The sequence below is a fragment of the Herpailurus yagouaroundi genome, unplaced genomic scaffold (genome assembly GCF_014898765.1).
Source record: "Herpailurus yagouaroundi ecotype Mexico unplaced genomic scaffold, PumYag 250, whole genome shotgun sequence".
NCBI classification, from domain to species: Eukaryota; Metazoa; Chordata; class Mammalia; order Carnivora; family Felidae; genus Herpailurus; species Herpailurus yagouaroundi.
In genome coordinates, this window is record NW_024412467.1 from 18,067,781 (window position 1) to 18,091,037 (window position 23,257).

Here is a 23,257-nt window from a genome sequence, read left to right on the forward strand (position 1 = left end):
TGGGTGACAGTAGGCATAGAGCAGCCTGGTCACTCAACGATGGGTGCTTTTGTCCTTTGGCATGGCTGAGTCGAATTTTCTGAAGGTGTGGCCAGCATGGTGACAGAGCACTCTATGTTCTGATCCATTGGCCCTATCACAGGAGCACGTCCCTCTCGTGGTGGCTCTGCAGTAAAGCACCACATGCACTCCAAGCAATGTATCTACACCAGAAGCATCCGTAGGGGCAACAAGCAGGATTCAGTACAGGACTATGGAGTGGCTGTCCCCCGGAAGACGGTGGATATCAAAGCACAGCATGCTGCTTCCACCAAATGGCCTCTCAAGCCTTGTGTGCCAGGTGCATTCCCAAAACTTCATGAGATGCGGTAATATTTACCATCTTACGTCAAAAGACCCTCTAATCTTTCCTTCTCCTTTGCTTTTATTCGTTTCTTCCATTTTTAATTGTTTTCATCCTCCTCAAAAATAGGTTAGACAGAAGAGGATAAACAGTGATGTCAACAGAGAATGTTCCAGAGGAAAATCTTGTGAAATAGATATGATAAAAAGCAAAATAGATTTAGGAAGTCCCCCCCCCGCCCAGCGATGCCTCTAAGGATGCCTCTAAGGTACCGCCCAGCGATACCAAGGAATGAATTTCAGTGTTGTTCTTAATATGTATATAATTAAGTGCTCATTTTATTTCTATTTTCTAATTTTCATAAGATTCAATATGGATTTAGCAAATAGTACCCCGAAGTCAGAAGTTTACTCCTATTAAATTAACATTATTTCCATGATTTAGATATCTTAACTCTCATAAAGCACAATAACTGGAAAAATCCCTTTGTATTTATATGGTCTGAAACTGTCTGATATTGAGCCTCTGGAAAATGATCTTGGATCATGTAAATATGAAGGTGAGAATACCTGCTCTTAAAAACACAGAAGTACTTAATGTATGATTCCATGCATATAATATTTTTTAAAAAGACAGAATTTTAGAAATGGAGGATATATTATAGGTTGCCAGGGATTGGGATGGGAACAGAGAGGAAGTTGTGGTTGTGGTTACAAAAAGGCATCATGGGCCATCCTTATGGCTTTGAAACTGTTCACTATCTTGACTGTGATAAAATTATATAGAGCCAGAGGCGCCCGAGTGGTTCAGTTGGTTAGGCATCCGACTTCAGCTCAGGTCATGATCTCACAGTTTGTGGGTTCGAGCCCTCATCGGGCTCTGTGCTGACAGCTCAGAGCCTGGAGCCTGCTTCAGATTCTGTGTCTCCCTCTCTCTCTGCCCCTCCCTCTCTCTCTCTCTTTCTCTCTCTCTCTCTCTCTCTCTCTCTCTCTCTCTCTCTTTCAAAAAGAAATAAAAACATTTTTAAAAATTTTTCAGAATTGTATAAAGCCAAATACACGCACACTCTCTCTGCCTCTCTCTCTCTCTCTCTCTCTCTCTCTCTCTCTCTCACACACACACACACACACCATGAATATAAGAAAATGGGAAACCTGAAAGATTGGTGAATTGAATCAATGTCAATATCCTGTTTGTGATATTAACATTTGCAAACCATTACCACTGAAGGAAAACTAGGTGAAGTGTACAAGGAATCTCTCTGTATTATTTCTTACAACTGTGTGAGAACCCATAATTATCTCAAAGTTTCATTTAAGAATACACAAAAATCTCATCAAGCCAGACAGCAAGAGGTAATACCAGACCTTTGGCAGGATGACATAGGGTCCAAGCAGCCCTAATCCTAGCTGAAGTTTCCTGATGCAACAACACTGCTAATGTGACTCTTCTCTGACTCCTTGCTATGAATCTAACCATCCCAGAGAACAACATAACTCAGTAGCATGTAGAGCAATACAATCAAACAGCTGGAACATGTATCTACAGATTATAAGCAACAGAATTGCAGAAAAGTAATTGTACAGTATTTTAATATTGTTCCCTCTGGTAGATTGTACCCTCACTGAGAGAAGGAAAAGGCTGAACGGTCTTGCTCACCGCTATATCTCAGCTCCTAGCACTTCACTTGGTACATAGAAAGTGCTCACTACATGCTTGTTAAATGTGTTGGAATGAAGTTTACAGCCCATCTGCCCTTTTAGAGGTCAAATGGCTTCTCTCTTCCCTCCTTCCCAATCTCCCTTCCCCACTCTCTACTCACCCATGTAAATGCATGCAGAGAGACCAAGGTTGTTTCTACCACACGCAAACTTAGGCAGTCATTTAACCTCTCTGTCCCTCAGCCTCCTCATCTGTAAGATGGTAATAATAACAGCAGTATCTGCTTCAAAAGACTGACATGAGAGTTAAATTAATTCATATGTGTAGAGCACTTACAACATTATCTGGCAAACCATGGTTGCCACGTAGGTGTCTGTTCAATTGCAACACAATTCTGACACTGATTACCAGAGTTAGCTTAGACCCCACAGGTAAAGGACACCATCCTCTACAAGACTGCCCTTACTTCAGACACCAGGCACAAGCTCCAGGTTCCCAAGCTACCAATGTTAGCTGTCTACAAATTTTGGAGGTGCCCACTCTATCCCCTCAGGTGCAGTAATTCACTAGAATGGTCCTTGGAACTCAGGAAAGTACTGTACTTAGGATTGTAGTTCTGTTGTAAGGGATACAAATCAGGACCAGCCAAAGGAATACATGCATAAGGTGAGACCTGGGAGGGTCCCAACAGGAAGCTTCTATATCCTCTGTATACCCCACCCTCTAGGCACATCAGGGGGAGATTGACAAGTAGGAAGCTCACCAGGGCTTGTACAGGTTTTATTTGGGTTTCATTACTTAGACATGGATGCTTGACTCATTGGCCACGTGATTGAACCCCCTTGCCAGGACCCACCCCCCTCCCCCCAGAGGTCAGACTGATATTACATGGCTCAGAACCCCAACCCTCTAATCACACAGTGGTCTTTGAGCTCCCATCCTGAAACCATCTAAGGGCCTCTGAGAGTCACCTTGCTAGCATAAACTCAGGCCACCATGAATAACAAAGTTAATATCTAAAGTGAGATATTCCAAAGATTTAGAGGTTATCTCCAAGGAACCAGGAACAGAGATCAGCCAAATCCTTTACTATACACCATAAATAAAGTTTACTGAGTTGAATAGGTGGAGGGGTAAGGAAGGGAGCGTTCAAAGGGAAGAAGCAGAAATATTCCTGGCACAGCCATGGCACAGTAGAAAGACCCCCTAGCTGACTGGGCTTTGCTGTATTGTAATGCACCAGCCTGGTCATCTAAAGACTCTGTCCATGGTTCCGCTCTTTGGTAGCTGTGATGTCATCCTGTGGGAGTACCCGGATCATTGTAAGCCATCTTAAATCCTGTCGATGAGAGGGAGGGCATAATTGAAACACACAATTTAATGGATCTATTTATTTATTTACTGTTTCTCAAAATTGTATTATTTCTCACAGAATTCATTATTTCTCACAATACAGATCAGGCAGCTTTCTGGCTTCATGTGGTGGTATCAGTTTCACTGCAGATGGTGTAACTGCATTCAAAAGGCTGATGGTCAGGGTGAAGGAACCAAGAATGGCTCCCTCATATTTCTGCGGCCTGGTGCTGACTGCTTGGTGCCTTAGTTCTCACTCACACAGCCTCTCTTTACATGTGCTGTCTCAGTTCTCAGGGCAGGAGACCCTGGACTTGCTGACAAGAGAGCAAAAGTAGAAACCACCAGGTGTCTCAAGGTCCCAACCGGCACAGCATTTTTTTTTCCCACCATGTTCTATTCATCAAAGCAAGTCAAAGAGCCAGTCCAGATTCAAGGGGATAGGAAACAAACTCCAGGTCTTGAGGGGAAGAGAGAAGCATGTTGCATGTGTACACAGGGAGGGAAGGAATCACTGCAGTCATCTTTGGAGGCTCTCTACCGTATCCTCTGAACCTCAGTTTACTCATCAAAATGGGTATTTTAATAGCTACCTCAACTAGATTCATGAAATGATTAAGAGACATGGGGAAGATGGTATGTGATAACATTTTATAAATTGTAAAAAAGTACAAGATATTTTAGTGGTGGGTGATACAGGTGGATTGTAAGAATGAGAAGAGATTATACAAGGCTTTAAAAGGAGATAAGGAGGTTATTGTAATCATAATAACATTTATTGAGCATTTGGTTTGTGCCAGGCATTGTACTAAGTGCTTTATAGGTATTATCTTTTTTAATCATCACAACCTCATAAATGGATATTTTATTGCCATTTGACAGGGAAGGAACTGCAGGCAAATGGCAGAGCCAGAGCTTCAACCCAATTCAGTCTGGTTCTAAAGTCTTAACTACTGCACCTAGAATTCTTCTATCACTTAAATCATAATCAATCGGCAGTTGGGTAAGGGGAGGTGGGAGCTACCCCAGAACTACTGAAACAGAACTTTTGAATATGGAACCCAGGATCTGCATATATATAACAGCCACATTAATGTGGAAGAAGCATTAACCTTCCATAGTGAGCCTTTTCAGATTTTTCAGTAATTCAAAGACACTAAATGTTCCTTTATTTTCTTGAGAAAGAGAGTAAGAGGGAAATTGGAGGAGGAGCAGAGAGGGAGACAGAATCAGAAGCAGGCTCCAGGCTCTGAGCTGTCAGCACAGAGCCCAAAGGGAGGCTCGAACCTGTGAACCACAAGGTCATGACCTGAGCCGAAGTTGCATGCTTAACCAATTGAGCCACCCAGGAGCCCCAGTCATTCAAAGACACAAGAAGACAAGCTATGAGAGGAAATTTGGGTTTGCAGGTACAGAAGAAAACTTGAGTAAGAAAAGTACCTAGAAGGGGGGAGAATAGTGAAGGGCTTTAAAAATAATTATATTTTCTAGAGGTTGATGCTAAAGCTAGGGAAATGAAAGTGAGACTAGAAACGTTACAAACCAGAGGCAACAACTTGGAATTAACCAGCTGTACATTTCATGTATTAATCCATCTATTTTATGTCTCTGCCTTTGGGGTTGTTGTTTCCTCTGCTAGAAAACCACAAGTTCCATCTTCTTCTCACATACCCTGATTGACATTTCTTCATTTCAGGTCTGAGGACAAATAGGTGCCTCCTCTGGAAGGTCTCTCCTGGCCACCTCCCACCCCCCCGGGGTGTCCCACATGTGCTGCACCTTCCTCCATGCTATTATTTGTAGGATTTATATTTTAAATGTTGGTTTATGTTTCTTCAGCACTTGACTGCAAGACCCTTGACAGTAAGGACTGTACAGAAAGTGGGGGGGCTGGGGGACAAGTGAAAACATAGAAATGATTCCTAGGACCACTGGATGAACACAGGAGGTGAAGGAGCCATTGCAAAGCTGCACAGTCTGCACAAAGACTTGTTGAGGCTTCAAGGTGAACTTTATGGAGTTTAACAAAGAGCAGCAATTAGATATATGCATCCCCAAAGCTGACACTTCATAACCACAATTCAAAGCAGCCCAGCAAATCTTTCTCTTTCATAATGACATGTATTTTCTCTTAGACCATATAATACACAACCGGTTGATATTTCACAAACGCAAATGCCAAGAACAAATTTGTTTTTTCTTCACAGCGGCACGGATGAGCATAAGTGATTAGACTTAGACTCAAGTTACTTAACCTTTAACCCTATTTCTTCATTTGTTATAAAGAAATGATAAAATCGTTTCCCCGAGTTGCTACCATGACCAAACGCGGCAACGCACGTCAAAATGCTTTATAAAATATTGGTGGCAGGTATAACAGAGATAATATACTTCTACTACTACTAATATTGCTATTATTCTGCGGCTGTATCTTCTCTCTTTCAATCTCTCTAATCCAGAATAAATTCTAGCCAGTTTAAGGTGCAATAACAGACGTTCACTCTAATTTTCAGGCAAATTCCAATTCCGCCAGCATCTGCCCTAACCCAGCATGGCGGCATCGGCTTCTTCAAGTTTACAACTCTGGCTACCCAAACGCAACTTGTTGCCCGCTGGGTGGACTCAGCTTCCCCGATGCCCTTTGATGACGCTTCAAGCCTGCGCCCGGAAGGCGGGCAGTTCAGGTCTGCGCAGGCGCAACGCGGAGGCGGGTGGGCGGAGCAGGTCGCGATGAGTGGCGGAGGGACGGAGACGCCTGTGGGTTGTGAGGCCTCCCCGGGCGGCGGCGACAAGAAAAAGGACTCGCTGGGGACCGCGGGCTCTCCAGCGCACCTCATTATCAAGGGTACGGAGTAGTGGGGCTGCGCTCTGGTGGATCCCGGCGCTGCTCCACCTCCGGGGCGGCGCCCTCTGACCCGGGCCGCTCCCTGGGGCGCCCCCCGGCTGCAGGGCGGCCTCGCGTTCGTGGGAGGTAGGGGGAGTCGTGGCCGGAGTCCGCATGGTTCCCCACGCCAGGTGCTTTCCAATAATAGCCAGCCAACTCAGCCCCTGTTACTACTTCGAAAAACCCGCGGACGTGAGTCTTGAGGCCCGCCCCCTCTCCCCTTTCCCAAGCCCCGGACCTTTGGGCGCAGAACTTCTTTGGACGCCGCCTCTTGACGGTGCTGTAACGCGTAGATATAGCATCGGGCGTAGGGGTCGAGAAGGGTCTGCTCCCTCAGTCAGGTCGTTTAGGAGTTGGGTGACTTTGGTTCGGCCGCTTTACCTACTCTGCCCCTGTGTGCTCCTGGGTCATGCAAGGATTAATTAGATAACATATACGAAAGCATCTTAAAACATGAAAGCGCCGTATACAGCTACAGATGTCCATTTGGTTTGTCGGCTTTACGCTGGGAGAAGGTTACAACCTGGATTCTCACAGAACTTGAGTAGGTTTGATTCCCAAAGCTCACAACAACCCTGTTTTCCCGTAGCAGGATCTTTGCCGGTTAAATACTGCACTTTCTCATCCTCGTCCTTTCTTAACCCTGTGCTGGTCGTGTCTGTCCCAACATCTTGCAGCGTTGAACACCTCCCCCCCCCCCCCCCCCCGTAGGATTCCAGAGTCCTTCAGCACCACCCAGGGAATGACATCCTTCGGTTGCTGCCTATTTTAACCTTATCTGTCAAGATTGTAGGCAGCCCCCAGCACGGCTGGCTGTGGCTATTTGTAGACTTCATGTTGTCTCTTAAGTCTAATTAGGAGTGTTGAGAGTGGTGCGTGGGTGTTAGGGCTAAATTATAAATGTTTATATGTGCGATCTAAGTGAACTGCTACTTAAAAATGTTTTAAATTGCGGTGAAATACATATAAAGTTTATCTGAACCATTTTTAAATGGACAGTGTTGTGCCATTAGTACATCCATATTGTGCATCCATCACCACCGTCCATCTCCATAACTTTTCATCCTCCCGAACTGAAACTCATTGTAGGGATGAAACACTGACTCCCCATCTGAGCCTTCCCTTCAATCCCTAGCAACCACCATTCTACTTTCTGCCTCTGTGTGTGACTGCTTTAGATAATTCATATACATGAAATCTTACAGTATTTGCTCTTTGGTGACTGGCTTATCTCACTTTGAATAATGTCCTCAACGTGTCCTTTATGCACGTTGTAGTCTCTGATGGAATTTCCTTCCCTTTAAAAGCTGAATAATGTTCCATTGTATGTCTATACTACATTGTTTGTATCCATTCATCTGTGGATGGACCCTTGGGTTACTTCCACCTTTTGGTTTTTGTGAATATTGCTGTGAACATAGCAATATTTGAGCCCTTTCTTTCAGTTCTTTCGAGTATATGCCCAGAACTGGAATTGCTGGACCAAATGATAATTCTATTTTTAATTTTTTGAGCAATCACCATACTGTCTTCCATAGCGACTGCACTATTTACAGTCTTACCGGGCACAAGGGTTCCAGTTTCTCCACATCCTCACCAACACTTGTGATTTTCTGTTCTTTGGTAGTGGCCCTCCTAATGGGTATGAAGTAGTGTCTTGTAGTTTTGATTTTCATTTTCCTAATGATTAGTGATGTTGAGCATCTTTTTATGTGCCTATTGGCCATTTGTATATGTTCTTTGGAGAAATGTCTGTTGAAGTCCTGTACCCGTTTTTTGATCAAGTTTTTGTTGTTGAGGTAGAAATTCTCTGTATAGTCTGGATATTAACCCCTTTTCTCATGGACGATTTGCATATATTTTCTCCCATTCCATGGGTTGTCTTTTTCATTGTTGATTGTATCCCTTCATACACAGTTTTGTTTTGTTTCTTTCATGTGTTACTTTTTTTAAAAAAAGAAAAAGATTATTCAGGGTAAATTTTTTCAAGTTAATCGAAAAGTGAGCTTTAATTAAAAATATGTCTAGAATTTTCTTGGCTTTTTTATGGAACCATTCACTCTTCATTCTGAAAGTCTATTTTTAGTTCATCCTTACTTGAAGACCATTGGTTCTGAACAGATCATTGTTGAATTTTATTGCGAGAATTAGTGAAAAGGAAATAAATAAATGATTTCACTGCTTATGCCCTGGGTCTGTAAGGGTTTGTGGCCCAAGGGTTTGTGGCCCATGGGTGGGGGTTAGGAGGTAAAGAGTGGGAAATAGGAAGGGCTTCCTGAACTTTTTTTTTTACACCGAAGAGTAAAGTGTTAGCAATTAAGAAAAGAGGGCAAGGGTATTTTGGACTTAGTTTGCAACAGCCTGAGCAAAGGTGTGGAGGCCTCAAGCAGCATGGCCATGTTTGGGAAATTATATATATTGCTACAAAGTGACTCTCAGAGAGGTGGAGTTTGGTGGAAATCAGACAGTAGAAGACTTCTTGCCTTAGATTGGACTTTTTCTTAAATTAGGAAACTAACCAGCAAGTATGAGAATCATGTGGTTAGATTTGTATCTTTTTAAATTTTTAAAAAATGTTTTATTTATTTTTGAGAGACAGAGTGTGAGTGGGGGAGGGGCAGAGAGAGGGAGAATCAGAAGCAGGCTGCAGGCTTTGAGCTGTCAGCACAGAGCCCAGCATGCGGCTCAAACCCATGAACTGCAAGATCATGACCTGAGCTGAAGTCGGACACTCAATCGACTGAGCCACCCAGGCGCCCCAGATTTGTATTTTAAATAAAGCACTCAGGCAGATAACAGTGGATCCTCATCTTGTGGATTAGGTATTTGTGAATTTGCCTAATTGCTAAAATGAATTTGTAACTTCAAAATCAATATTGATGATGCTTTCATGGTCATTCCCACATGCACAGAAGGGAGAAAAATTTGAGTTTTTCTACATGCACATTTGTAGTTGAGGCTGAACAAGGCAACCTTTGCTTTTTGTTTTACCTCTCATACCGTAAATATGTCCTTTTTGCTTTTTATTTAGTATATTTTTCACATTTTTGTGCTTTTGTTGCTGATTTTGCTTTTTCAAGTGATCCCCAATGTGTAGTGCTGAGTTTTCCCTAAGTACATACATATTCTGTTGTGTGCCTTACAGAGAAAACACTGTAGAAGACACGTTTCTTTCAGGTATGAATTACAGTGCTGTTTGCTGTGAGATAAATGTGAATTAGTCAACAGTCCACAGTAAGGAAGGAGATTCACCAATTTGTGCGTTCGGCCATTCCAGAAAGTGCCAAAGCAACATTCATAGTGTGTGATGAAGTGATGGGAAAGCAGCTAAATTTGTGCATTCTTGAGATGATTGACTGAGCATAGTGGACAGCATTGTCGTAAAGCTGAAAGCCACAGAAATTTATGGTCAGTTGTGTAAGGTCAGGAAAACGTTCAACTCTTCTGTCTAGTGCTAGCCACACTTTCAAAGGTGGTACAGGATGAAAGTGTTCAGCTTGCAGGTGAAGTAGGTTATGCAGGTCAAGGGGCTGTGGGAGAACTTTAAGAATACCTGGTAAGTGTTATACACGGAAAAGGATTCTATTGGAAGAGCAGATGGTAAACACTAAGAGTTGGGGCGCCCGGGTGGCTCATTCGGTTGAGCATCCGACTTCAGCTCAGGTCATGATCTTGAGGTTCGTGGGTTCGAGCCCCCATGTTGAGCTCTGTGCTGACAGCTCGGAGCCTGGAGCCTGCTTCCGATTCTGTGTCTCCTTCTCTCTCTGCCCCTCCCCCACTTGTGCTCTGTCTCTATCAAAAATAAATAAAATATTTTTTAAAAATTTAAACACTGAGAGTGGCATGTTTCACAAGGATGTTGGAAAAACAAACCTGTGTGACACAAGTGGCATTTTGGTTTGACAAAAAAATGTGACCAGAAGCTTGCAGGAACCCAATTTTGTATTTCCTGGAGGACCAGTAGTTCAGTGCTTGCTAGTTTAGTGTTGGAGGCAACTGTGTAAACATTGCTACTGGGAATGACAAGAACTGACTCTGTGTGGAGTGGGTTATAGAGAAAAGTGACTAGTTAGTTCAAATAGTCCTAGTGAGACAAGCAGGGATGAAAAAGAGGGAGTGGTTTTGAGACCTGATAAGGAAGAAGAGCATCTTTTTGGTGATGCCATGGGAGTTATCAGAAACAATTGCAGTAAATTGTTCCTTATGATGTTACAATAAAGGCCTGGAAATTCAGGGCCAGAGGAGAAAGTTCTTCTGTTAGATCATGAGAGCTCTACAATTGACCATATTTCTCCATGTTCCATAGCCACATGGCATATTGATCTTCCATTAAAGTGCTTATTTTTCTCTGTCTTTTTTGTGAAGGGGTATTTGTCCAACACTTATGTTAGAGTGTGAACTTTTGGAGGATGAAAGATTATTTTATCTTATATATCAAACAACAAAAGAATGCTTTGCAGGGTTAGGGTTGAACTTAGGTGAAACTCTGTAGCTTACATTTACATGATCAGACTTAGAGAATTTGTCCTTGGGACTCCTGAATTATTTTTATATGCTTGCTTTGTTGTTGTAATGTTACAACAAAAATATTTAGTGGCTTAATTTCTGTAGTAACATGTATGTTCTCCCCAAGTCTTTACTATCTTAAAATTTGGGGCACAGTTTTAGAAGTGATCACTATCCATTTCTAAACAGAATTGAATTCTCTCTCCAAAGGCCACCTAAATTCTATCAGGCTGCAGAAGATCTCCCCAAATCAACAAAGCCTAATAGCTTCTCATCATATAGAAAAATACATGTTAACCCACATATCCTCTGTGGGTAATACAAATAATGTTGTCTCTGAGATACTCACTGGAGGAGAGAGATGATTTCAGGACAATATAGTAAGTAAGTAGTAGGATAGAAGTAATTGCCCCGGGTGCTTTGGGAGGCATAAAATAGGGGCAATCCTTGAAACCTTGGAGGAAACTGAATAGAACAAATGAAAATTTCAAGGAAGTGTGATGTCAGCGGTTTGGAAGGAAGAGCAGGGATTCAGGAAGGTTCCCGGTGGTGACGAGAGCACGAGCTGTGGCAGGGATGCATGAGGTAGCACGATGTGTTTGGAAAACCGCCAGTCGTTCAGAGTTGTCAACATGGGGGGAGATGAGGCTGGAACCAGGCATATGGAGGACCCTGTGTGGCTACTACGAGGCGTGAACTTCAGCCTGTTAGACAGTTGTGTTTCAAAGACACTGGTGTTTGTTGAAATGTGAACAGATATTATTTGCCACATAGGTTCTCTTAATCAAATAAGGTCCATGAATTTCTGCATAGTGCAACCCTCGCTTGGGCATTAATAATTCATATGAGTAACTATCGGCTCCCAGAAGATCTGAGGTAAAGGAACTTGTCTAACTTGATTTTATCTAGTGTTTCCCAAATTTCACTAAGCATAGACCTTTCTCCTTTCTCTTTTTCTTTTTCTTTTTCTTTTTCTTTTTCTTTTTCTTTTTCTTTTTCTTTTTTTCAAAATGAACTCCTGTTACCTTCTTATAGAAGTGATCTGGGTAATGAGTCATTGAAGGACTTAAGCAAAAGTTATGTATCTGTTTACGTTTTTTTATTTAGCATACTTCCTAAGATGTGTCCTAATAAACTCCTTAAATAGAGTAATGAAATTTGCCCCATTGCATGTCTGCAAAAATAAAAGATTCAAGGAATGGTTATACCAGTAAATGAACATGAATGGTGCGTGTTACTTATTTGGAGACTTAATTTCCTCTAGGAGTTTTGAGGTTTACCCCTTGCACAATATAATTGTTACAAAGTAGAATGAATAGCATGACTTACCAAAAACAGTTAAAATTCGGAACTGTTTCCCTTAATTTTTTCAGACTTGTCAAAAAGTATAGAGACCTGTAACGAACACTCTACCCATCTTAATAAACACCCAAAGCCCACTGGGTACCTTGCTCTAATTGTGTTGTCCTCTCTCCTCTCTAAAGGTAGCCACTGTTTTGGATTTGCTGTTTACCGTTCTCATGCATTTCTTTCTACTTTTATTGCTTCTGTATGGGTCCCCAAATTAAGTGTCTTTTATATGTTGTTTAAGTTTAGATAAATACATTTATTCTGCTGAAACTGGCTTTTCTGTTAAGCATTATATTTATGGGATTTATCCATGTTAATAAATGTAACTTTAATGTATTGGGGTTATTTTCTAGTTTATTTATTTTGAGAGAGCGTGAACGGGGAAGGGGCAGAGAGGGAGAAAGAGAGAATCCCATGCAGGCTCTGTGCTGACACGCGGTTCTATCTCACAAATTGTGAGATCATGACCTGAGCTGAAGTTAAGAGTTGGATGCTTACCCGACTGAACCAGCCAGGCACCCCAGTGTATTCATTTTTATTTGCTGATTTATAGTATTCCATTGTATGAGTATGTTTAGGTTGTTTGCTTTTTTTCTTCTTTTGACATTATACTCATATTGTAGTAAACATTTATAAATGTCTTTCATTTGTGCAAGAGATTTTCCAGGGCACATACATAGGCATGGAACTGCTAGGTGTGCAGGTCCTAAGCTGTATTAGATATTGCCAGATTGCTCTCAGAAGTACTTGTACCTATTTACTGGCAGTGGGTATGATTTCCTCTAAATCCAGTCTAAACTAGATTTTAACCTACATGTATTCGTGGGAATTGGGAAGAGTGAATCACGCTAGAGATTGTGCCCCCCAGTGTGGATTAACTCTGAATTTCATTTTGTCTTTATAGACCTTGGAGAAATTCATTCAAGGCTTTTAGATCACAGACCAGTTATTCAAGGTGAAACCCGTTATTTTGTGAAAGAATTTGAAGTGAGTATTTAAACCTTACTTTGTAAAAACGCTGCCCTAGTTGTTAGTGTGTTAATATATAGAAGGGGAACTCTTTGGTTTTAAAATCTCTGATTTCCATTCATGTGTTCGTAACATAGACAAAGTAGAGCTCATTAGGAGGCATTGCCATTCATGGAAGGAGCGGGAGGAGTAGAAGGAGCAGGGGTTTGGGCTCAAGTTCCGGTGCCTGCTCTGGGGTATTTCATATCTGTTGATCTCAGCTTTTTTCATCTGTAACATGAGATACAGTGAAAAAAAGATTTTAAAGACTGATGGGTGTAGGTCTTCCAGATCCATTTTCTATTTTTTTTCCTCAGTTGGAGCATCAGCACCCACCCAGAGCACTCGGGTTAAAGCATGAGACTCATCCTTGGTTGTTCCGACCCAGTTAGGACCCACATTCAGTGACCATTTCTTTTGGATGTTACTCATAAATCTCCATCCCTTCTGATTTGTGTGCCTGCTTCATCAGTCCAGTCAAAGCCAGTGTTTCCCATGCCACCAGAGTGCTCAGACATTATTTCACTTTTTAAAACCCTTTGATGGTATTTGCTATGCACAGGATGAAGTCCACGCATCCTTGACCTGGCCCCTGCCTTGCTGGCTTTACCATCTGCCAGCCGACCTTTCATGCTGCGCTCCAGTGATACTGATGTGCCAGCCTGCCATCCTGTTTCATAGTACTGTTGTTTTACACGTGTATAATTGGTTCACTGTGCATTAAGCAGCAACATCCCAAGCTGCTGTCAGATAGATGGTAAATGGTGTTGCACAAAAAATTTCATGGTTCTGTGTAAGTTGGGGTTTTATTTCCAAATAAGACTCCAAGCAGGGAGTCTAAACCTACCAAAAGGAGAGAACCTTTTCATAAATCCTTTAAAACTTCAGAAAGCCTGTGGTACAGAGCGCTCGAGATAGAGGGACAGAGCTGCAACATCAGATATCATTTCTAGGTTCAATAGACTCATACTCAAAATCTGCATAATACCTACCTCACAGGGTTGTTGGAAAGATTAAAGGTATGCACGTTCACACAATGAATGCATCTCTGTGTGTGTATCTTAGAATGTTATCTGGTACCTAGGAAGAAATAACTGTTAACTATTTTATCATCATTACTGTCGTGGTAGGATACACATAATCTGGGATACACAGAATATTATCCAGAGATGATTCCCTTTTATGCTATTTGAAGATTATTGCCAGTTCCTTAGAATAAAGTTTGAGCATCACATGGCTCGGTTCTCTGCTCACACTCTCTCAAGGTTAAAATCAAGATGTTGGCCAGACATTGTTCTTATTTGGAGCTCAGAGTCCTCTTCCTAATTGACATGATTGTACCAAAACTCACTTCTTTGTCCTGATACAGTGAAGTGCCCATTTCCTTATTTGCTGCCAGCCAGGGGCCCCTCTGAACTCCTAGAGACCACTAACGTTCCTTGGTACATGGCTCTTTCCATCTTCAAAGCCACAAATCAGTCTCGCTCATGTGGAGTCTCTCCCTCTCATGCTTGCCAGGAAGAACCTAGACTCTGTAAAGGACTCACCTGATTAAGTCAGGCCTACTGAACATAATCTCCCTTTCTTAAAGTCAGCTTATTTGGGACCTTAATAAATCTGTAAAGTATAGATACAGTGGCACCTAGATTAGGGTTTGATAGAATAACTAAGAGAAGGTGTGTGTACGCTGGGTGGCGGGGGGTCTTGAGGGCCATCTTAGAATTCTGCCTACCATAAGCTCTTATAACTACCTGATATTTTTCTTGTTATTTATTTGTTTATTGCCTGTCTTCTTTCATTAGAATAGAGGTACCATAAGAGTCAGGACTCCTGATTGTTTAAAAATGCCTTATTCTCATTATATTAAAAATGCCTAAACCAATGTCCAATGCACTATGAGTGCTTAATATGATTCAAAAGAAAAACAGCAGAGCCTTGACAAAAATTTGAGTTTCCTAATGTCTAGTGATGTCATAAGTCATCTTTTTCATAAGTTATCTTTTTTTCTTTTCGCTAGTCTGATTATTTTGAAATACTGAATAGTTTTTAAAATATAACTTTAGAGATCTACTTGGTATTAAACATAGAATTTTGGACTTAAGATGGATTTTCTGATCCACCCCCCCCAACCCACTTCATAGAAACTGAGCCCAGAGATGGAAAGCAACATTGAAAAGTTGCACATTGCTAATTAGTGGCTGAGTTATCCCTAGAAAATTTATCATTATACCTATATCAGCATTCTTTTTTAATTTTTTTTAATGTTTGTTTATTTTTGAGAGAGAGACAGAGCGTCAGTGGGGGGAGGGGCAGAGAGAGAAATAGGGAGACACAGAATCCGAAGCAGGCTCCAGGCTCTGAGCTGTCAGCACAGAGCCTGACGCGGGGTTCAAACTCATAAGCTGTGAGCCCATGACCTGAGCCGAAGTCGGACACTTAACGGACTGAGCCACCCAGGTGCCCCTATATCAGCATTCTTTGAATAATGTAGGTGGTTTTTGTGAAAGGGCTATCTATACAAGTGAAACTGAATGTTGAATTCAAAATGAAAAAAGTTTTACATTTATGCCGTTAAGAGCTCACTTCCTGTTGAAGCCAATGCCTCTTCTAACTGGGATAGAAGATAGTTGCCAAGGGAAGATGGGCATGTGTCTCAGAGGAGAAAGATTACCTGCATTCCACATCGTGAGCCCTTCCAAGGTCTCTTTGGAAAGGAGGCTGTGTTGAGGAATAAAAAGAACATGGGCCTTGGAGCTTGACATCTTTGGATTCAAATCCTGCCCCCCTCTTACTAGCTATGATTACTTGCTTTACTGAGTCTTAAGTTTCCCACTTAAAAATGGGAAGAGCAATATATACTGTGCAGTTTTTGTGAAGATTAAATGATATGTTATTTTTAAATCCCTGATACATAGGTGTTAGACAAATGTTGGTAACTGTTGTTACTAAGAAAAAGATGGTAGCAAATACAGTCAAAAAATTGTTTTAACTCAGAATTTACAATAATTTGAGCTTGAGTTCAATTTTTAATGATTTTAGGGAAAATAGAGTTTTGCTAAGCAGGTGGCAGAACTGTTATCTTAGAAAAATGTTTGTTTACTAGGGACACCTGGATGGCTGAGTCAGTTAAGCATCCAACTCCTGATTTTGGCTCAGGTCATCATCTCCTCATTTGTGAGTTCAAGCCCTGTGTTGGGCTCTGTGCTGTCAGTGCAGAATCCTGCTTGGGATTCTCTCTCTCCCTCTCTCTGCCCCTATCTCTCTCTCTCTCTCTCTCAAAATAAATAAAACTTAGAAAAACAAAAGATGTTTGCTAGAGAATAAAATTATCACATTGGGTATGATAGAAACAAGCTTGTTTTGCAAGTGTCTCGAGCACTTACTTTGTGTGAGACATAACATAGAAACCAGTGCTGCTCTGATAAAGAGGACGGACACAGACCCACCCTTCATGCCCTTCATGAAGCAATATATTCTCATATTGTCATTGAAGACTGGCCTCTGAAGGGCTCAAAAATATCTTGTCAGCTAAGTTTAACTTGTTACCTTCAACTAAATGTAATATAATTCCTTTTCTTGATAGATACTTGATCCAGGTTTTTACACGATAACCTCCCCGGTTGGTCTTCCTGAGGGTTTGGAATAGCATGGAAACTTTCCTGTATTTTCTGTGTATTGTATTCTGACATTTCTCCTCAAATTAGAAGAAAGCTGAAAGCATTTTAGAGGCTTTGGATTTGAATATATATCTGCATTATTTACAGTTCCTTTTCTATCTTGGTCCAAATAGTAGCATCCACTAATTCACCCCAGATGGCATGGTTGGGCAGAGAGGAGTGGCAGAGCAGTGTTAGTGCACCCTAGAACTTTCATCTCTCTCGCATTTAAACGTAGTTCACCTTAAGAAAATCTGACTAGTATGTAAAACTACAGATGTTTATAGTTTTTGTATTTCAGAAAGTTAATGCACGGGCCAACAATCATCTTTGTCTATATAAAATTTGATTTCTAAAGGAGGGAAATAAGTGCCACATGGTGGCAGCATTACTTAAAGTATTGAAGTTCTGTTATATTTAAGCTCTCTTTTTGTGTTTGTTAGTATTTCTGGACAGTTGACTGACTGTCTTTCTCCTGACTTTATGCAGATCTTTTATATCCTTGATTCCACTGAACAGAGATCCCTGTAGGTCCTTTTCCATGAGCATCAACTTGGTAGTGTGAGTGGGGAGAGGCATTGTCTGCCGTACCGTTATCTTTCTAGCCCCAGAGGATATGTTGTGGCCTCTCATGTGGAACACAGGAAAGACCCACATTAGTGAGCATTTCTGATGTGTTTTGGGGATATATGGTCCTGTACAAGTTCCTTGTTTCTTTTTTTTTTTTTTTTTTTTAGTTTCATAAATCTTTTTAATGGAAAAACATTTTTTATTGATTATAGTTGGCACACAATGTTATATTAGTTTCAGCTATAGAATGTAGTAATTCAGCAAATCTATCCATTATGCTGTGTGCCCCACAAATGTTGCTACCATCAGTCACCACACAAGGCTGTTACAGTACCATTGACTATACTCCCTGTGCTATGCCTTGTATCCCCAAGACCTATTAATTTTGTAACTGGAAGCTCATGACTCCCACTGTCCACCCATTTTGCCCATCCCCCCGATACCTCTCCTCTGATTGCTTATTTCGTTTTTAGCAAATTTTATTCCTTCAGTGCTTTATTGAACAGTTGTTGATTACCTACGTGTATCAGTAAGGAATGTGTTTAGGTACTAGTAACGAACACCTGAAAAATAGTGTCTTTAACAAGTATTTATATTTCTCTCACAATACCTGGAGCCTAGGGCTCTATGATGTCAGCTTTTCTTCTAACTTTGCCTTCTACCTCCTTGGAGTGTTGCTCTTACCCTTATGCTTATAAGGTGGCTCTGGGAACTCCAACCATGATATCTGCATTTCACGTAGCAAAAAGGAAGGCAGATGGCAACGAGAAGCAGTCTGTGTACAGGCCCATATACCACCTCAAATAGTACTTGGAGACTGATAGGAAGAAAGAGGAGGAGAATGGATCCAGAACTATCTGTCACAGTAGGTATATAAAAATAAGTAAGAAACAGTCTATCTCCAGGAAGTTGACAGTCTAGGGAGAAGACCTATAAACAGTGAATTTTCATGGTGGAATTATTATGATAAAATAAGCACAAAGCACTTGAGATCTCAGGAGGAAACAACTCCAGAAACAACTCCCCACAGAGCTGGGAGGAAAGTTTTCATAGAAGGGATGGTGTTTGAGCTGAGAAAGGAAAATAGATGTTAGCAAGTAGGAAAAAAAAAAAAATGGAGGAAATGATGATTATAATTAGAGGCTAAAAAACGAAGGTATTCAAATAAGTACAGTAATTGCAGGAGTCAGGAGGGATTGTGTCAATGAATTTGAACATGGATTGAATTCATGAAGAGAAAATCCTTCAAAAGGCAGACACGTCAAGCTAGAATTTCACTTGATGTCCTAATCTCTCATTTTTGGTTAATAATTGCTAGCACTTTTGAGCACATACTTAACCAGGCACTGTTTTAAGAACATTACACGAGCACTTGCTATTCATTTCAACTTAGAAATTAACTGTGTGATTTTATGGAGTGTTACACATCAGAAGCCAAGCTTCATTAGTGCTGAGCTTTGATATTTATGCACCAGAATATATGTGAATATATATGCAGTTAAATAGATGTTAAATAGTCTTCCTTTTGTAATGAGTGTCAACAGTACACCTTGGTCAAAAATACCAGCATAAAAACAGGCACGTACCAGAGGGTAAGTTCAAGGGCGAGACTGTTTTCTAATTTCTAACGTCTTTTCTAACACTGTCATTGGGCCTATATGTTGTTTAAATGAACGAGGCTATAAACTCCCTTTCTACAACGTGAGACTCCCAATTTGCCTGCTAGAAGAAATAACCCTTTAAATAAGTGGTTCTTTTTTATCTTTATTTTTATTGAAGTATAATTGACACAACACGTTACATTCATTTCAGGTGTACAAATTAGTAATTCAGCAAGTCGGTGTTATGCTGTACTCACCATTAAGTGTAGCTACCATCTGTTACCATGTGATGCTATTAACAGTACCATTGACTGTATTCCCTCTGCTGAGCCTTCTGTCCTTGAGACTTCTTCCATAAGTAGAAGCCTGTACTTGTCCTCCGCTTTCATTTCATTTTGCCCATCCTCCCACCTCCCTCCCTTCTGGCAACCATTTCTTTGTTTTCTTTATTTATGAGTCTGTTTCTGCTTCGTTTGTTTTGTTGTTTAGATTCCACATATAAGTGAAATCACATGGTATTTGTCCTTTTCCATCTAACTTATTTCACTTAACGTAGTAAGTGCTAGGTCCATTCATGTCATTGCAAATGCCAAGATCTCATTCTTTTTTATGAGTGAGTAATATTCCAGTGTGCGCGCACGTGTGTGTGTGTGTGTGTGTGTGTGTGTGTGTGTGTGTGCGCACACACACACACACACATACACATCCCACATCTTCTGTATCCATTCATCTATTGGTGGACACTTGGGTTGCTTCCATAGCTTAGCTATTGGAAATAATGGTGTAGTATAGGGGTGTGTGTTTTCATTTTCTTTTAATTTTTTTTTAATGCTTATTTATTATTGAGAGAGAGAGATAGAGCATGAGCAGGGGAGGGGCAGAGAGAGAGGGAGACGCAGAATCCGAAGCAGGCTCCAGGCTCTGAGCCATCAGCACAGAGCCCAAAGCAGGGCTCAAACTCACGAGCCGTGAGATCATGACCTGAGCCAAAGTCAGATGCTTAACCGACTGAGCTGCATAGGCACCCCGTGTGTTGTCATTTTCTTTGGGTAAATACCCAGTAGTGGAATTACTGAATTGAATGGTATTTCTAGTTTTAGTTTCTTGAGGAACCTCCATACTGTTTTCCACACTGTTTGTACCAGTTTACATTCCCACCAACAGTACATAAGGGTTCCTTGTTCTCCACATCCTTGCCAGCACTTGGTGTTTCTTATCTTCTTGATTCTAGCTATTCTGACAAGTGTGAGGTTTTGATTTGCATTTCCCTGATCATTAGTGATGTTGAGCATCTTTTCCTGTGTCTGTTGGCTGTGCATATATCTTAAAAAGAAGTTGGTTTAGGTCCTCTGCCCATTTTTTTTTTTTAATTTTTTTTTTCAACGTTTATTTATTTTTGGGACAGAGAGAGACAGAGCATGAAGGGGGGAGGGGCAGAGAGAGAGGGAGTCACAGAATCGGAAGCAGGCTCCAGGCTCTGAGCCATCAGCCCAGAGCCTGATGCGGGGCTCGAACTCACAGACCGCGAGATCGTGACCTGGCTGAAGTCGGACGCTTAACCGACTGTGCCACCCAGGCGCCCCCTGCCCATTTTTTAATTGGATTATTTGTTATTTGGTGTTGAATTATATAAGTTATTTATGTATTTTGGATATTAACCGCGTATCAGATATATCATATGCAAATATCTTCACCCATTTAGTAGGTTGCCTTTTCATGTTGTTGATGGTTTCCTTGGCTGTGCAAAACTTTTTTTTTTTTAATGTTTATTTATTTTTGAGAGAGAGAGAAGAGACATAGAATCTGAAGCAGGCTCCAGGCTCTGAGCTGTCAGCCCAGGGCCTGTTGTGAGGCTCAAACTCACGAACCATGAGAAGACCTGAGCCAAAGTCGGACGCTTAACTGACTGGGCCGTGCAGGCGCCCTAGTGCAAAAACTTTTTATTTTGGTATAGTCCCATAGTTTATATTTGCTTTGCTTCTTTTGCCTAAGACCAATATAAAAGAGATCACTGTCTGTATTTCCTAGGATATTTATGGTTTCAATCCATTTTGAGTTTATTTTTGTGTATCAGGTAAAATAAGTGGTCCAGTTTTATTCTTTTGCATGTGGCTGTCCAGTTTCCCTAGCACTGTTTATTGAGGAGACTATCTTTTCCTCACTGCATATTCTTGCCTCCTTTGTCATAGCTTAATTGATTATATAAACATGGATTTATTTCTGGGCTCTCTATTCTGTTCCATTGATGTAGGGGTCTTTTTGTTTTGATTGCTACAGCTTTCTAGTATATCTTGAAATCTGAGATTAGGATATCTCCAGCTTTGTTCTTCTCTCTCAGGACTGTTTTTGGTATTTGGGGTCTTTTGTGGTTTCATACAAAGTTCAGTATTCTTTGCTGTATTTCTGAAAAACGCTGTTGGTGTTTTCATAGGGATTCTTAACTTTATATTTTAACTTTGATAGTGGCTCTTAACATTAGTAAGTCAAGGTGTCCTTGAAGAATTTTTTTTCTCCCAGAAAAATGCATAGAACACCTATATGTATTCAATTTGAGTACAATTTCAAGGGGATTCTGGAACCCCAAAGCCCATCCATTGACCACCCCCCCCCCCAAGTAAGACCTATACCCTGAGTAGAACTGCAGAACTCCACTCTTTGTTCTTCATTGTCTTTGTATTTGAATTGAGAGACCATTCCTTTGCATCTTGACAAAGAAAAAATGCACCATAAGAAATGAAATAATCTTTATAATCTTGATTCATTCAGATTCCAATGCCATGGGGGGAAGATGGCAGCAAGCTTTGACATAGTTTTTTGTTGTTTTGTTTTGGGATTTTTTTGCTTCAATCTGTCTATAGAAACAGAACTACTAGAGTAGCAAAATCAGGCAACATCTATAATAAAACCAGGGGACAGGGTATCCCCAAAATACCAAATGACCAAATCACCAGCTAAACAGCTAAAAAGCTTCTGTGGTATCAGAAACTAGAGGAAGACATGGACGGATGGCAGAGGGTCTTGTGAAGCCTTGAATGTTGTTGCTTATAGTAGGGAACCAACTGACAATAACCAAATACATGGAGACCAAGGGTATTCTATAAGTACTAATGTAAACATAACCATGAGAACAGAAACACCAAATTTTTCTCAATCCTGAAAGATATACCAAAAAAGAACAAATAGACCACATGATCACACAAAGATGATATACATTGTGTGTGTGTTTATGAATTTCATAAAGTGAAATAAGAAAAGTCTGTATATCATGTTTACATTTAAGAAGGAATTGAAAATATATATATACTTATACATATGAATAAATACATATATACATTTATATATATCTTTGTGTATATATATGTAATGCATGTGTATATGCACATATATATATATATATATATATATAGATGTGTATCCTTATACTTAAGACAGTAGTAGGATAAAGTTTTAAAAGAATTACCTAAAGAGAGAGGAGGTAATACAATGCAAAGACATACATAGAAGCTAGACTTTATATATATAGATCTATATATAGATATATATATGTGTGTGTGTGTGTGTGTGTGTGTGTGTGTGTGTGTATTTTTTTTAATACAGTTTTGGAGACATGGAAATATCTTACATAATTTAAAAGAAAATTTTTAAGGAACAATCCCTAAAAAATCAAGTGAAATGTAAAAAAGCAAACCTGTCTTTCTGGATGGTGGCATTGCCATGCAGAAAGAAATTGTTCCAAGTAACTATAAAACATAGTAATTTGTGCATATATAGTCGAATATCCCTTCAAAACAGCAACAACAACAACAACAAACCCTTAATCTGTTTTCAGTAATCATTTTGTTGGTACTAGTGTTGCTGTTGTTTGATTGAAGTAGTAATAAAGTAAATTGTAGTTCTGTCTGGTGTTTTGAGAACTGCAAAGAGACACAAGACTCAGAAGTATAATTAAAAGCGTAATTTTTCTTAATTAATCAAATTTCTTGATTATAAACTTAAAATGCATCTTTTTAAAAATTATTTTTAATGTTTTTATTTCTTTTTGAGAGGGAGAGAGAGAACTAACGGGAGGGACAGAGAGAGAGAGGAAAAGAGAGAATCCCAAGCAGGCTCTGCACTGTCAGTGCAGAGCCTGATGCAGGGCTCGAACCCATGAACTGTGAGATCATGACCTGAGCTGAAATCAAGTTAGACTTCTGACTGACTGAGCCACCCAGGTGCCCCATTAAAATGCATCTTTTAAAAACAGATACCTTGGGGCACGTGGGTTAAGTGTCCTACTCTTGATTTAGACTCAGGTCATGATCTCATGGTTTGGTTTGTGGGA

General features: G+C 40.6%; 2 protein-coding genes across 2 annotated transcripts in view; both read left to right on the forward strand.

Moving 5' to 3' along the window:
• Positions 1–13,086, forward strand: part of EEF1E1 (eukaryotic translation elongation factor 1 epsilon 1) — a 42,741-nt gene extending 29,655 nt beyond the window's left edge. The window contains exons 4-5 of the mRNA XM_040460667.1: positions 5,872–6,042; positions 13,003–13,086. Coding sequence (XP_040316601.1) covers positions 5,872–6,003 — 132 coding nt within the window. The 3' untranslated portion in view covers positions 6,004–6,042; positions 13,003–13,086. The remainder of the gene's footprint in view (positions 1–5,871; positions 6,043–13,002) is intronic.
• The window catches only part of BLOC1S5 (biogenesis of lysosomal organelles complex 1 subunit 5), a 45,870-nt gene continuing 28,667 nt past the window's right edge, over positions 6,055–23,257 (forward strand). Inside the window, exons 1-2 of the mRNA XM_040460665.1 lie at positions 6,055–6,203; positions 13,003–13,085. Coding sequence (XP_040316599.1) covers positions 6,089–6,203; positions 13,003–13,085 — 198 coding nt within the window. The 5' untranslated portion in view covers positions 6,055–6,088. The remainder of the gene's footprint in view (positions 6,204–13,002; positions 13,086–23,257) is intronic.